The sequence below is a fragment of the Gekko japonicus genome, unplaced genomic scaffold (assembly GCF_001447785.1).
Source record: "Gekko japonicus isolate JY-2015 unplaced genomic scaffold, Gekko_japonicus_V1.1 scaffold187, whole genome shotgun sequence".
NCBI classification, from domain to species: domain Eukaryota; kingdom Metazoa; phylum Chordata; class Lepidosauria; order Squamata; family Gekkonidae; genus Gekko; species Gekko japonicus.
In genome coordinates, this window is record NW_015174849.1 from 117590 (window position 1) to 132921 (window position 15332).

A 15332-nucleotide genomic window follows, 5' to 3' on the forward strand; every position below is an offset into this window, starting at 1 on the left:
ACGGAAGGCCGATGCCTCCGTCGCCCGGCCGAGATTGGGGGGGTGGGGGCGAGGCAGGCGATGGAAGGCCGATGCCTCCGTTGCCTGGCTGGAGTGGCCGCGGGGGGGTCTGGAGTCGGGCGGCCGCTGGCGGGGGACGCAGTCGCCCGGGCCGAGATTGGGGGGGCAAGGCGGGCGACAGAAGGCCGATGCCTCCGTCGCCCGGCCCTCTACAGAATCCACCCCCCAAACCTCCAGGTATTTCCCTCCTTAGAGCTGGCAACCCTACATTCCCCTCAGTGCCTGTTGGTAGGCAACTAAGCTTGGTCCTGTCACCTACTTTGGCCTTTGGGAGAAAACACATTAGGGCCAGTCCTGATAGGGTTGCTAACTCCAGATGGGAAATTCCTGGAGATTTGAGGGATGGAGCCTGAAGAGGGTGAGGTTTGAGGAGGGGTGGGACCTCAGACAGGTACAATGCCATAGACTCCACCCTCCAAACCAGTCAGTCCCTCATAGGGAACCATTGTTGCCAATCTCCAGGTGAGGGCTGGAGAGCACTCAGAATTACAACTGCTCTGCAGAAGGGAGGACAGAAGTCAGCTGAAGTCAAAGGAGCAGATAATGGTAGGTTGATGGTTATCTGGGAAGGAGATGGGGTTGCCAACTACATGCTGACAAATTCCTGGGGATTTGAGGGGTGGAGCCTGGAGAGGGTGGGGTTTGCGGAGGGATGGGACCTCAGACAGGTAGAATGCCATAGACTACACCCTCCAAACTAGCCATTTTGTCCTGGGTAACAATTGCTGCCAATCTCCAGGTGAGGGCTACAGATCACTCACAATTACAACTGCTCTTCAGGTAGCAGAGATCAGTTCCTCTGGAGAAAACAGTGGACTCTGTCATTATACCCTGCTGAGGTCACCACAGCAAATTGACACTGTTTGCCCAAAGCCAGAGCACTGCCCCAGAGCCTCTTTCTAGATCTCGTTGTATTGCTTTCACAACGGGCTTTACTGCTAGTAAAGTTATAAGGTAGGATACAAAGGATACTCTAGTATGTTCCTTATGTAAGAGAGCCTTAGACTTCTGTTTCAGGAGCAGCAGCCAACATCACATAGTAAGCTACTGACTAAACTTCAAGAGAGCTTGTGGAGAAGACTCGAAAAGAGAATGAGAATCTGATTTCAAACCAAACCAAACCAAACCAAAAAGAGATACTCCAAAGAACCCCAAGTACACACTGCCAAAAGAGCTTTGTGGAACATGGCTTTTTATATGGTGTTGAAGGCTTTCACAGCCGGAGTTCATTACTTGTTGTAGACTTTCCGGGCTGTATGGCCGTGGTCTTGGCATTGTGTCAGTTTCGTGTCATATCCAAATATCTTTAGTTGAGAATCAGAATGACCTTTGGTAAATAAAATTTTAAAAACCCCAGCACAGGGGCTGCAGGAAAAAGAAGAAATTTGGTGAAAGGATCACCTACTCTGGGAAGTTTGTAAGATCCCACCTAATGATTCTTATATGTATCAGTATTTTGCATTCTGATTGTATCCTATATTTCTCTTGTATCCTGTATTTCTCTTGACTATTCTGATAAAAAACTGAGTAATCAAACATCCCACAAGTTTTTTTAAAAAATGTTTTACATATGTATACAGTCTATTTACTTCAGTACAATGGGCAAGAACCTTCATTACCACCAACTGAAAATGGAGGAGGAAGGGTGATTTTGCCAGCGTCTCCACACTGCAACTTCCTCACCTGCATGACTATTGATCTAGTTCAACTATTAATCTAGTTTCTGGAGTTCAGAAGGGGCTGCTTGTGTCAGGTGGTACATGAGGAAGCTCTGTGTTCCCACCACTGGTAATAGTAGCAATCCAATATCTTTATTAGGCTGAATCCTATCAACCATGAGGGCCTTTCCTTTTGCTGGAGTAGCCTTCTTAGACACAAAAACCTGTTGTGTGTGTGGGGGGGGGGGTTGGATACACTTTATGGACAACATACCTCAGGGCATGGGAGCTGCAATTAGGAAGAGGAATTTGGCAAAATCACCCCTAACTATATTCTGCCAGTTGTAATTCCAATAGTACAAGAGACTCTGATGGCAGGGAGGCTACCTTACATGAATCCCTCTCCTCACTGCAGCCACTGGCTATGGAGAGGGGTCAAAGAGGGCTTCTGGGAGAAAGGGAAGATGGGGGACACTCATCTGCATGTTTCACTTACAATTCATATGATCCAACACAACATATTTAAGTACCACAAACTACAAATACAAAAAAGGAGTTCTTTTGCTTCCCATAATTTGCAAGCAGCTATTAGTAGATTCAAAGTAATATACAACCTAGAGGATGAACCAGCAGGTCATAATCAGAAGGTGTCCTATTTAGTATTGAGCCATGTTTCAAGTTGTCCCTGACAGGAGGCCGTGCAGGTGGCAGAGGTACTGGAACTGCAGGATCAAAGGCATCTCCTAAACAACAAAGCACCAAGGTTTTTTGAATTGTACCTTCAAAATCAGAATCTTAGAGTAATTCTCTTCTAGAAATGGAAGGAACCAATAGTGAGATGACATACCTATTTCTGGGTGTTTCAATCTTTTCATTTCAGAGGCTGCACTGTGCATTTCAATTGTTCCAGAACACTGACCATTCTCACATACACTGGAAGTAGAGATGCAAATATATGTAATGAAAACCACCTGGTCACAAGAACGGGAAAAAGACAACCTAGCAATGAAGACTATTTAATACAGTTAATTAGTTGTATTGCTACTTGTTAAAAACTAGCTATTCATAATGTCTTTTCAGATTTAAAGAGAGCATTTAAGTTAAATACACAAGCCTGTATGAGGATACTACAGTTATCTTAACTTTTGCTGACTGCAAAGTTTTTGTTTTGAGTAGGCTTTAGTAGGAATCTTATTTCCTTCGAGACAGGATGAAATATTTTGGAGCAATAACAATATTAACTCTTCAAACAGAAATAAAAAGGTGAATTGATTAGAAATATCACTAATTAATTCAGCATATAATGTTTGATGCAAAAAAACATGAGTACAAGTCAGTTTGAGGGGAATCAGCAGAAATTATTGCTGTTCTCTTCTGTGAGACCATTGGGTGAACAGAGCATGTGCTCATACAACTCCTGACACATACCCCTCTATATTCAAGCGTAAACAGGGTTGCAATTACCAGTAACAGCTGTTCATCAAGTGGTCTTCTGTGTAGCCACACATGGGTCTGCGCTTCTCCAGGCCGGCTATGGAGAGGAGCTAAAAAGCTATATCAGGAAGTCTCTAGAGTCCCAGGAGTGTTCCCTCTACCTTCAGCATGTGTAATTCAGTTTCCTGCCCAAACTGTCATGTGACCTGGGGAGGCGCTCCTCCCTTAGTTCTCCCTTCACTGCCATAAGGCACTGAGGATAAAGAAGCAGCCCACAGCGGGTAAAGAAGGAAGAGATGTGTGCCTGCACAGAAGACCGCTCGATGAACAGCAGTTACAGGTAAGTGCAACCCTGTTTTCATCATCATGGCTTCTGTGCAGTCCCACGTGGAAGAACAGCAAGTTTCACTCACCTCACCACTCTTCCCTCTCTGGTCTTGGGAGTTAGGTGGCGGCAGGCTGAGCACGAGGCTCTATTATGACCTTCTCTAAGGCATAATAAACATAATTTGTGTTCATTGTTTTGTGCCATTTCAGCACCACAGTCCTCACATTTTTTAAGAGTGCCATCTCACCAAAATGTTGAGGTGATTTTTAGTCAGTCTGTTATTCAGTCAGTCAGTCAGTCAGTCAGTCAGTCAGTCAGGGATGCTGTGTGTTCAGCTTGCTGAAAGCTATCCTCTCCTCACGGCAGCAAGATGAGAACTGAGGGAGGAGTGCTCCCTCCAGGTCATGTAACTGTTTGGACAGGAAACTATACGAAGCAAGTTGAAGGGATGGGGATAACTCCTGGGACTAGAAACTTCTTGATATAGCTTGCTAGCTCCTCTCTGTGGCCAGCCTACGGAAGCACAGTCCCATGTGGGACTGCACAAAAACCATGAAGATGAACCTTAATTTTCTAAAGCAGCCTTTAAAAAGGTGGGGGAGACAGGAAATATCAATTCCATGAACAACTTCTCTTCATGTGTCACAGGATCCAAACCAACATCTTTATTATATTGGCATATGTGAATCTCAACACATTTCCCCCCCAAGTACAACTCCTGGTAATTAAAAACAAGGCCACTGAACATTTCATAGTCCTTTAACTGGAAATACTGACTAGAGGCCATAAGCACAATTTTAATTAAACTTTACAGGGAATATAACTTCTGATTTATTTCCAAATAAAATTTTGAAGAATAATTTCATGAAATAAGGAATTTTAGTCAAAATATGAATGATTCCTAATGAACAGATCGGCAAAATGCTGAAACATATTGATAAAATATATACTTATTTTTGTTATTTATATCTCGCTTTTCACATTGTTCCCCCCTACTCCACTAAATCCTCACAACAATAACCTTGTGAGGGTAGGTTAGGCTGAGAGATTGCAATGCATCCAAAGTCACCTATAGGCCTTCTGAGGCTGAGTGGGAGATTTGAACAAAGGCATCCCAGGTCCTAGTCCTACAGTCTAACCACTACGCCACACTAGAATATAGCTATATGTGTGTGAATCAAGACAAAATGCAGAGGCCACCACAATTAGACAGTATCAATTATTCTCTTACCCCTACAAATCGATTAACCATCCATATATTCAGTCAATAACCATACCTTTCTTTATACTATGGCTAGTAGATCAATTAACAAGGCACGATTCTACTAGTACAAGTAATTAAATCTCAATGTACTATTATTGGGTGGGTTGTAAACTGGGAATTCAAATGTTTTCAATCACAACAAAATACATACTACTGCCTGTGCCCATAAATATTTGCAATCTGATAAAAACATGCAAGCTTATAACATAAAACCTGAAGCAGGATTTGTACAAATCCAGCTAGAATGATCACAACAATGTATTGATTAGTTTATGTTTATAATATGAAAGTGGTCACTTTGTGGATTCGCAGGAGTAAAAGAGAAAATTAAACTGAAGTGAATGAAGATAATCAGCCCAAGATCTGACTGCTTTTGATTTTTGTTGCATGAATTCATGAGTGGCAATGAGGGATTGGAAAAGTTCCCTTGTGTGTCTTACAACATTCAGCTGATTTAAGAAGAACATCATATTTTCCAGATACATGAAGCTTTAAAAGAGCTGTACCAGCCTAAATGACTAAGAAACCAGTACAGGTTTAAAGAAAAATAACTGCTTTCATAGCTCTCATTCATTTCTGTAAGGCCTGTGCAACAGAACTGTGTTTTGTTTTTTAACTACACCTCTTGTATGCAAGGCATTACTGAGTAGTGGTATTTTAAAATTAGGATTAAAGACTTTGATTCACTAAATATTTAGCTGATTAGTTGGTTGGGCTGTGATATAAGAGCACCCTTACAATAAGATTTTAGTTTTGATGGGAGAATGAACAAAATGGCCTCCATTCTGACAGTGGCTGCTACCTTGTGTTTACTGAATTTTAAATTCTTATCATGACCTTTCAATTTCAAGAAATCACCAGTACTGATGACTGCACAATATGTAAATGAACTAACCCACTGATTATATTTAGATGACAACAGATTAGCGACAGGAAAAAAATTGCTCTCTAAGCCCTATGAACAATGTACAGTAAAAGCTTTATCAGCTGGCACTTGATAATTCAGAACACTCAGATAACCAGCACCAGCATTTCCTCCCCCTCAGCCACTATACCCCTTAATCTCTGGGCATACTCCTGTCTCTCCAGTCGACCAGCTTGATGCCTCCAGCTGTTGCTGATTTTGACAGCCCGCGTTGCCAACTAATGTTATCCCTGGGTGCCTCCTTCCTGCCTGTCTTGAGCTATTGGAAGCTAGCTGTGCCAGAGGGGTCCCAAGCAGCTGGCCTGCTCCATGGCTCAGGGGGGATGGTCTTGACAGGCATGGAGGGGATGTTGCCATGATGACATTCCCAGTGGAGTGGGGTTTGGTTGCTACAGATGACTCTGGGTAGAGGATAGGGAAGAGCAATAATCAAATGTGACAAGATACTCAATTTTAACTGGCAACCCCAGTTCCCCAATAAGTGCAAGATAACAAAGTTTTTACTGTATTAAAAAATCCTAGCTGTAGACGTGCATCCAAGCAGACAAACTGAAGATTTCAACCTTGCATCAAAATACTGCAACATTTGAAAAAAGAACTAATACAAGGTCAATTTAAGAAGAAATATATTATGAACCATGACAGTCACAGTTCAATAAAATTTAACAGCTCCTTTTTTTTCTAAACCTAGACTTTGCTGTACTTCTTGCACTAAACGAAATTACAACATTATTACTGCTAGAGGTTAAATCTAGGATCAGAAAAAGGAGTGCATGAATACCCTAAACAAACTTTATAGCAATTATACATTCTCCGCTCACTCAAACATAACTAAGAATACCAAATCATGCTGAACTGCTGTTCTGTATTACTTATCAAACTACCTTACCGGATGTGAGGCTTTATATTATGACAATGAGGTGACTGTGATGTCAAAGGTACAGGATGGGATGAAGGTATTTTATATTCATCATCTTCAATGTGCTCCCTTGGTTTCTCAGAGAGGGAACTTACAACAGGAACAGGACACCTCAAGAGAAAAATATGCAAATACACTGTAATGCAAATTAGGTTGCAAGAGCTACTGGCTCATCACCCAACACTAGTAATTTTGTACACTTAAGATTACTTTTACCCAATTTTAGCAAAAATGGCAGCCATTTAGACTAAGTAAAATTTTGAGATTATTGCTACTTATTCAATTATACATTATTGTGAGCATTAAATGCTTATTCTTTAAGAAGTCATTTTATCTTCAGCAGACATAGCATAGCAGTGAAAGGTACAACATAAGCATTGAGAAATTTTTATCAGATTATATTCCTCAAAGAATCTGAAGGTTACAATGCAAAAGTAGCAGTATTAAAGGGTAGACAAGGTAGCATGGAACTAAGGTAATATCAATCTTACTGTCCCACATAAAGAATTTTAGCAAACTTATAAGATATAAGATAAATCATGAATTATGAACCATTCATAAGCACCCCCCCGCTCAATTCATGATTACCATAAAAAAGACAGGTCAGGATCCAAAGAACTACAAAACAAATTCAATGAACCCATGCCTTTATTATTTATTTTAAAATATTTGAATCCCAACTTCTACCCTTAGAACCCAAAGCAACTAACGGCATACCATTAAAAGCATCTTACATAAACTCCATCACATTACAAAGAGCAGCATGTATATGCACAGAAACAGGAAAGTCTTAATTGCCTTCCTAAAGACCTACTATGGGGGATCCTATGGATTTCCTATGGAGAGCCAGTTTGGTGTAGTGGTTAAGTGCGCAGACTCTAATCTGGGAGAACCGGGTTTGATTCCCCACTCCTCCACTTGCACCTGGCTGGATGACCTTGGGCAACCCGTAGTTTCGATAAGAGCTTGAAAAAGAGCAGTTTCTGACAGAGCTCTCTCAGCCTCACCTACCTCACAGGGTGTCTGTTGTGGGGAGGGGAAGGGAAAAGAGTTTGTAAGCCGCTCTGAGACCCCTTTGGGTAGTGAAGGGTGGGGTATAAATCCAATCTCCTCTTCTTCTTCAGAAGGCCTCATTCCACAGTAATAAAAGGAGAGTGAGGAGGCAGTGGCTAAACATACCTCTCAGAGAACACACAGATTATGATGTGAAGAGTGCATGCAGCACATGGATTCATATAGGGAGTCCATTAAGATGTGTGGATCCCAGATGCCAAGAGGCTGAATACAGAAGCAAATCAAAAGGCAATGGAGCTTCTTTAATAGTATAATAATGTGGCAGAATGGGCTCTTTCCTCTTTACAATTAAAGCAGCCGCATTCTGAACTAACTGAAACTTCCATATGGTTTTCAAGGACCACAGAGTGCATTACAGTATCCCAGCCTAGAAAAGTCAGCCCTGACCAGGAGATAATAACCTGTACATCTGGCATAGCTGAAAGAGGGCAGGCTTGGTTTAAAACATGCAGCAGGATGGTGTAACAGAATGGGATTTACCACTTCACACTGCAGGTGAGAAGAACCACATTTCTAACATTATTTTGGGATTTCCAAATGGGTACAATTGAAGGAACGCAAGAAGAGGCCTGGATTGGACCTGAGGTCCATCTAGTCCAACATCCTATTCCATACAGCAGCCAACCAGCTGCTCTTAAGTAGACAGTAATATTTGTTCCTTTCATAAAAGAGATGTGATAATTAAAAACAAATGTGAAACAGAAATCATACTTTATTGACAGAAGGATTGAAGACAGATCTCCAGGCAAGAGCTGTGAAACTGAATCAGAACATTTTCTGCTATGTAATATTTAACCACCTTCTGTAGAGGGAGCCAAAGGACATCACATACTTGAACTAAAAGCTCTTTATGCCTCTTGCATGTACCCCAATTAAACATAAAATATTTTAAATGGAGTGGTCCTAATTCAAGAAACTAGGATCTCAACTGAAGGGTGACTTCGGATCCTGCAGAGTCCCTCAAATATGTCTATGCCTGGTTAAACATAACCAGTAATCCTGGCTTAATTTGTTTTAAACAGGTTAAATGCTATATCCAAAAAGATTATGGCTGTAAACCCAGTCTGAGAACTGCAGATGAAAAGAAGTTAGTAAACCTTGGCCATGTAATCCCATTTTATTAATACGCATCAAATTAATTTGGTTATGGGTTGCCAGGGCAGAGCTGAGTGAAACACCATCTGCAGATTCTGGAGAAAAAACAATGTCACAAGATGGCTTCAGTAAGCAGGACACCCCCCCCCCCATACAGCTTCCTTACATTTAACTATGTTAAGAAAATGCATCAAAACTAAAAATATCTAGGGTTTGATATGTCTGAACTATTTAGAAATATAATTTGGTCTATTAACCATAATTTATTTAGGTATCACATATTTTATCCTAAGAAAAGCCCTGCTGGATTAAACCAACGGTCCTAACCAATGTTCCCTCTAAGCTGTGGAGTCTTGTGAGCAAAAATTCTACTTTGTGAGCTACCGACATTAAAGTTGTGAGCGAGCAGTTTGGCTCCTGCATACAGTAGTTTGCTTTGGAGTCATCCTTCCTGAGCAAAGACAAAAATGTGTGAGCCGGAGGCTAAAAAACTGTGAGCTAGCTCACACTAACTCAGCTTAGAGGGAACACTGGTCCTAACAATGGCCAACCAACCAGGCGTTTCTGGAAAGTTTACAAGCAGGTAATGAATGCAGTAGCTTCCTCCTGCTCTTGGTCCACAGCAACCTGTGTTCACAGATATACCACTTCTAAATATACATATTTCATCTAGCCATCATAAACTGCAGCACCCTTTTAAACGGATATCTAAATCCACTCGGGGGAATCCCAAGATTTGTAGAAAAATCTGAAAATTAAAAATAAATACAGGGGGGTTAAATTTTTCCCAAAATAAAAGTAACTCTAGTGGCACAGCACTGTGCTGGGCCCAGCATTGGCGGTGCAGCAGCCCAGGAGCCACACTGGGCCCGGCATTGGCAGTATGGCAGCCCGGGAGCCACTCTAGGCCTGGTGTCACAGGTGCAACAGGCTGGGAGCTTCTCTGAGACCAGTGGCAGAGGAGGCTGCTGAGTTCAGGAGCTGCACTAGACTTGGCACGGGGGAGGAGATATGGGATTCCTCCCCCACCTCACTGTACTGGCTTACAGGCTCTGAGTATCAGGTGCCAGAAGCCAGACCAAAGCAGAGTTGTTCAGTCCAAGGTCGGGGGTCCAGAACTCAGGCAAGGCAGAATCAATGGCTTAGCATCTATTGTTCGTGTTGCGTCCACACCTAACAGCCTCTCTTGGTTTTATAGCCCCACGCCTAAGGGTCATGCTTGCAAACAGTTGCTCAGAAGCAATCCTGCAACTACTCATCTTGATTATCAGTAGGCAGCTGGCATTGGGCTAGGAGGCATGCACTCTGCCGTCTTATCTGTAGCTCTGTTCTCAACCTCCATCTGTGGTGCTCTAAGTGTGTAGGTGATACTAGTGGGCTGGGAATGGCTAACTGAGGTTCACCTGCTGAATCTTGGCTGGAGGGTGTTGATGACTCTGCACCAGTTGTTGGGTGTGAATCATGACAAGCCTGCAGCTCATTTTCCTGCTGGTCAGCTTCTGTTAACTCAAGGCTGGCTACATGGCTATCGTCAAGCCCTTACTGACTCATGATACTCAAAGTAGCAGAAGATGTCCAGTAGCCAGCAGTGGCAGAAGAGAACACTGAGCTCAGGAGCTGCAGCACGATTACCCCACAAGTCTCCTCCCCCCACTGAGCAGTAAGGGAAACCACTAGCGATGGGGGAGAGGATTGCCCCCTGCAAATATTGGGATTCCCCCCTTCCAAGTAACATGGGTCCCCACTTGTAACGTTATTAACAAACAGGGCTCCCCTTAGTCAACTTTATTTTTAAATCAAAGTCTAAATCCTGCCTTTCTTTATAAGAGATCTGTTGAATAAAAATGCGGGTTTGTCTAGTCTGGTGTTCTGAGTGACTAAATACCTCTAGAAACAAGCAGCAGGGCATGATGACACCCAGACTGAATCGAAAATTCATTTCCCCCCTCTTTCTACCACCAAACAGATACAATTAGAAGTTTGTATGCAAATCCTGATGTAGAATTTTATGTCATCTGCACTTGCAACTTTTAATGCTAGCGACAGACCAGGTCTACAGTTGTTTCTCCAGCCACTCAACACAGAGAAAACAGGTATCAGATATGATCAGCTAAAGCAACACCATATGACTGACAGTTTGAAACAGCACAACTACATATTGTTAACTTATTTATTCCCACATTTATATTACATCCTTTTGCCAAAGAGGTAAGGGCCCACTTTATCCTTACAGTCCTGAAAGACAGGGTAACATGAGGGGGGGGGCCTACTCATTGGACTTCAGATAAACAGGGATTCATACCTATAGTATAGTTCCCTATTCCATGTTCAACACACAACCACTAACCAGTACCAACACTCCTATTTATTCTACTGACCAGTCATATTAGATTTTAATGAAGCCACATTAGTGTACTGGACATGAAACTCATACAGAAGCACAGCCAAAAAATCGCACTTTGTGATAAAATAGTACAGTTTAGTATATGCAAACCTTCTGAACCTTCAAATCAAAACAGAACAATTCAATATTTTCAAAACTGTGGGTCATTTAGTAGCTAATTGGGAGAAACTTCTAAATAATGAGATCTCAAGTTCTCGAAGACCAATTTGCATTTTTTTTATACCAGCATAAAAAGTACCAACTAGGCAGTAACATACCTACAATTATTCATTATACCACTTCTTAAAAATCTTAATGGGCCATTTTCTATTATGTAATACATTGGATGCTTCAGAAGTACACCTAGTAGTTCTACCCTTGAACTGAAAATACGCTCTACTGTTGAACCTTCTCATGTTTCCATTATGCATATCACAAACAACCACAATTCTCTGCTATGGTTCATTCTGTTTTCACAAATTTTATATATTCTGACTGTCCTTCCACTATTGTAAAGGGATATAACACTTAACATAGTATTTTTCCTTTAGAGCAATTATGGCTCTGAAATGGAGTTCTGTAAAAAGTTGGCTGTTTTCCAGAATCTGAAAAAGATTGAACAGACATTAATACCAAATGTAGAGACTTCATGTTAATTGTCTGCTCCCACTTTTTCCACAGTAAGCCCCCATGTCAAGATAGCTAGGCTTTCTTGTGGGTTAACAGGAGACTTGAGCACACATGAGCCAACTTAAGTTTTAAAAGAAAGTATTTATTTAAAACAATGATCAAAAGAGAGGAATACAAAATCCAGCAACAAAACACTTCAGAGAGTACAACAGAATAATAAACACTAACTCAAACTACCTGTGTTCTGTATCACAGTTTTCAGGAAGCATAGGCCATAAGTCACAACAAGGAATGTGGCTTCACTCAAGGTCTGCAAACACGAACCGCATGCAGGAGTTCCCAGAATCTCCTAGGCTAAATTTCCCCCCAGATAAGGTGTCAAAATATACTATTTTTCCCTTTCAAATATCAGCTGCCCCCACTTTACGGTCAAAACAGTTTTTCCAAATAGAGTCAATTGGTAGGTCTGCCTGTCCTTAGAATCAGCACCTTAACAATAACAACTTAAAACAGCTGCACTAGGAAGAAGGCTAACATACTGTTGCATCACTTAACCCTTCATAGGCACTATTACTTCACACCCCATAAATCAGCACCAACTGTATATTAGCAAAGACACTGATCATATTATGAATGTTGAGAATATTAGGAACAAGTGGGTATCTGCAAGGACTTGTGGGAGGCATTTCACTTAACTCTCCCCCACTATTTCCTCTCTAAAACCTTTCCTGGAAGCCCCCATAGCTTCTTGTCTGCCTTCTTCCATCTCTCCTTCTAAGGTTGCCAACTTCTAGATGGAGCCTGGAGATCTCCTGAAACCACAACAGATCTCCCATCTACAGAGATCAGTTCCCCTTTAGGATTGCCAGCACCCAGTTGGAAAATTCCTGGAGATCTGGGGCTGTGAACTCAGCAGGGTATAATGCCATAGACTCCACCTTGCAAAGCAGCCATTTTCTCCAGAGGAGCTGATCTCTGTCATCTGGAGATCAGCTGTAATTCTGGGTGATCTCCAGACCACAACTGGAGGTTGGCAACTCTCTCTCCTTCTCATTCAATAGCTAACCTACTTTTATCTGCCCCCTCTGACTTCAGCTTTCCCTCTCTCCCACACCAGGCAGCCTCTGCCTAGTAAAATTGTACTCAGTTCTATGGTGCCGGCCACTGGGTCAGACCCACTTCCATGGTTGGGAACCCTCAAGGAGTTGTGGGGTGGCACCTCACTTCCCCTGTTTTTCCCTCTTCACACGATTTTCTCTTTCCCGCCTTCTGGTAACTCCACTATCCTCTCCTTGCCTCATTCTCTCCTTCTCAGCCATTCACCAACCTGTCTTTTATATGCCTCCCACCTTCAGATATATTTATTATTTATTAACTTCATTTATACCCCACATTTCTCCACAGTGGGAACCAAAGCAGCTTACATTATTCTCTTTGTCTCTTTTTTATCTGCACAACAACCCTGTGAAGTAGGTTAGGCTGAAAGTATGTGACTGGCCCAAAATCACTCAGTGAGCTTCTGCAGCAAGATAGGGAGCTGAAACTGGGTCTCCCAGACCCTACACTCTGAAGTTCTAACTGCTGCACCACACTGGCTTTCATAGGGTGGCTGCTGTTGAACAGTAGAAAGCAGCCAGGCCTAATTGAGTCATGCAAGTTGGGTGGTATCAAGACATCCAACAGTATGAGATGTCAGATGCCTCGTATATGTCATGTCATACCTTTCAAAGAGTAACCTGATCATAATTCCCTGTATGATTCAGCTGAGTTGTAACTAGTGTGCAAACATATGTCATATTTCCCATTCTCAACATTTGAATAACACTGATTTTTTCATATTATCTAGAAAACAATGTAGCTGGCAAGTATTTTTATATATTTATTATATCTTGATAAATTTCCCATGAATTCAACAGTGACTTAAAGAAACATACTGCAAATGCACTTTTGTAGATCGACAAATGATCTGACTTCAAATGTTAGTTTTTCATCATTTTACAATTAGCAGGAGCCAAAGCTCCCATTCCTTTATTCTTTATAATGAGTAATAACCATTTGAACTATTAAACAAAGTTATTTTTTTTTTGCTGACAATAGCATGATCTGCTAAACTTAAACAGTGTAGCAAATACAGCTTCCAACATAACAGGTTTGACAGAATGTCAGATCTACTGATAAAGTCAATTTTTAGAGTATTTTACAGAAAAACTCAGTATGTTAGCTATTACATAATTAATACATTATTTGGTTGAACATCTGCATTATATAGAAAGCTCATCATGCTACGGAAGCTCACTAAGCCATCAAAAAAAGTTTAAAAGAAAAAAGGGAAAATGCTAGTGTTTTAAATCTAATGTAAACTCAGTGAGATAACTGCTTCAAGAAATAGCTTAGCACTACAGAAAGTTTACCTCATATGAAAAGTTGACTTCATACTGTATGTACTGATTCAAAATAAATGGGAAAACAAAAAGTACAGGCCACATTATGGCCAGAGGGAAACCAAGATAAAACTGTGATCAGTGGAAGATAGAGAAAGCATACTAATGAGCCTAAGAAAACACTTCTTTCAAATGTATAATAATGAAGTGTTTTCCTAGGCTCATTAGTATGCATTTTCCCAAAGTTCCCTTTTGCCTTTGGCTAATAGCTGAGAGGGTAGGCTGAGTCTTTTCTATGAAATTAAGCAACATAGTATAAGGCCTTTTTCATATATGAAAAGCAAACCTTGGGACCCAATCCAGTGGGGCCTAGAGTGGGATTTTCTTTCTTTCCTTGAAGTTGCCTCCCTTTGGAGCTGTTTCTACTGTTATAAAGCAGCAGCTGCTAATTTGGTCACTTCTTTCTATTCTGTAGTTCTACCAGATGTCTTTTGATTTTGGAGAGAGTGTACCAGACACACAAAATGCACCTTTTCATCACACATTACTTCTGGTTTTATATCACACTTATTTATAAGCATTACCCAATACATGTTCCTCTATGAGTGAAAGATGATGCTCTAATCTAATTATGGCTGAGAGTTGCAATATGAGACACTTCAAAGAATCAGAACATATTCACTTTCATTATTTATCTAGCATTGATTCTCTGCCTATTAAGTTTATTTCCCCCCCCCAAACAATGGAACATTTCCCCCCCTGAAAAAAAATTAAAAAGTTGTGGAATTAACTACAGTAAACTTGGTTTCCTCATCAGTATTCTTGATTTTAAACTTACTTCATATTAGGCAGAACAGCACCAATTGGAGGAGGGGGTGAAAGCCGAGGTGGTATATCATATTCTTCATTTCCTAGATGGCCATTTGAAAATATCTGCAAGATATGTATAACTTTAATTATGCAGTATTATAACTGGCTCAGCTCCCAGGTATAAAGTGAAACTTCCCATTTAGGGAATTCCCTAAGGAGGACACTAGTACCTTTCAAGTTTCCCACACCCCACCAGCTGCCTGTAAATATAATGCCCTCAATATAGTTCCATGTCACTATAAACTTATACAAATTGTGCTCCTCTTCTTTCTTTTTATTTTTTTATAATTTTATTGTTTTATATTTTACAC

The 15332-nt window shown here is 41.1% G+C and overlaps 1 protein-coding gene across 1 annotated transcript in view; it reads right to left on the minus strand.

Moving 5' to 3' along the window:
- Window positions 1-15332, minus strand: part of CBLB (Cbl proto-oncogene B, E3 ubiquitin protein ligase) — a 91833-nt gene that overhangs the window by 15221 nt on the left and 61280 nt on the right. Inside the window, exons 13-16 of the mRNA XM_015424529.1 lie at window positions 14990-15084; window positions 6559-6699; window positions 2566-2651; window positions 2333-2461 (exon numbers count right to left, since the gene is read on the minus strand). Of these exons, the coding sequence (XP_015280015.1) occupies window positions 2333-2461; window positions 2566-2651; window positions 6559-6699; window positions 14990-15084 (451 nt within the window). The remainder of the gene's footprint in view (window positions 1-2332; window positions 2462-2565; window positions 2652-6558; window positions 6700-14989; window positions 15085-15332) is intronic.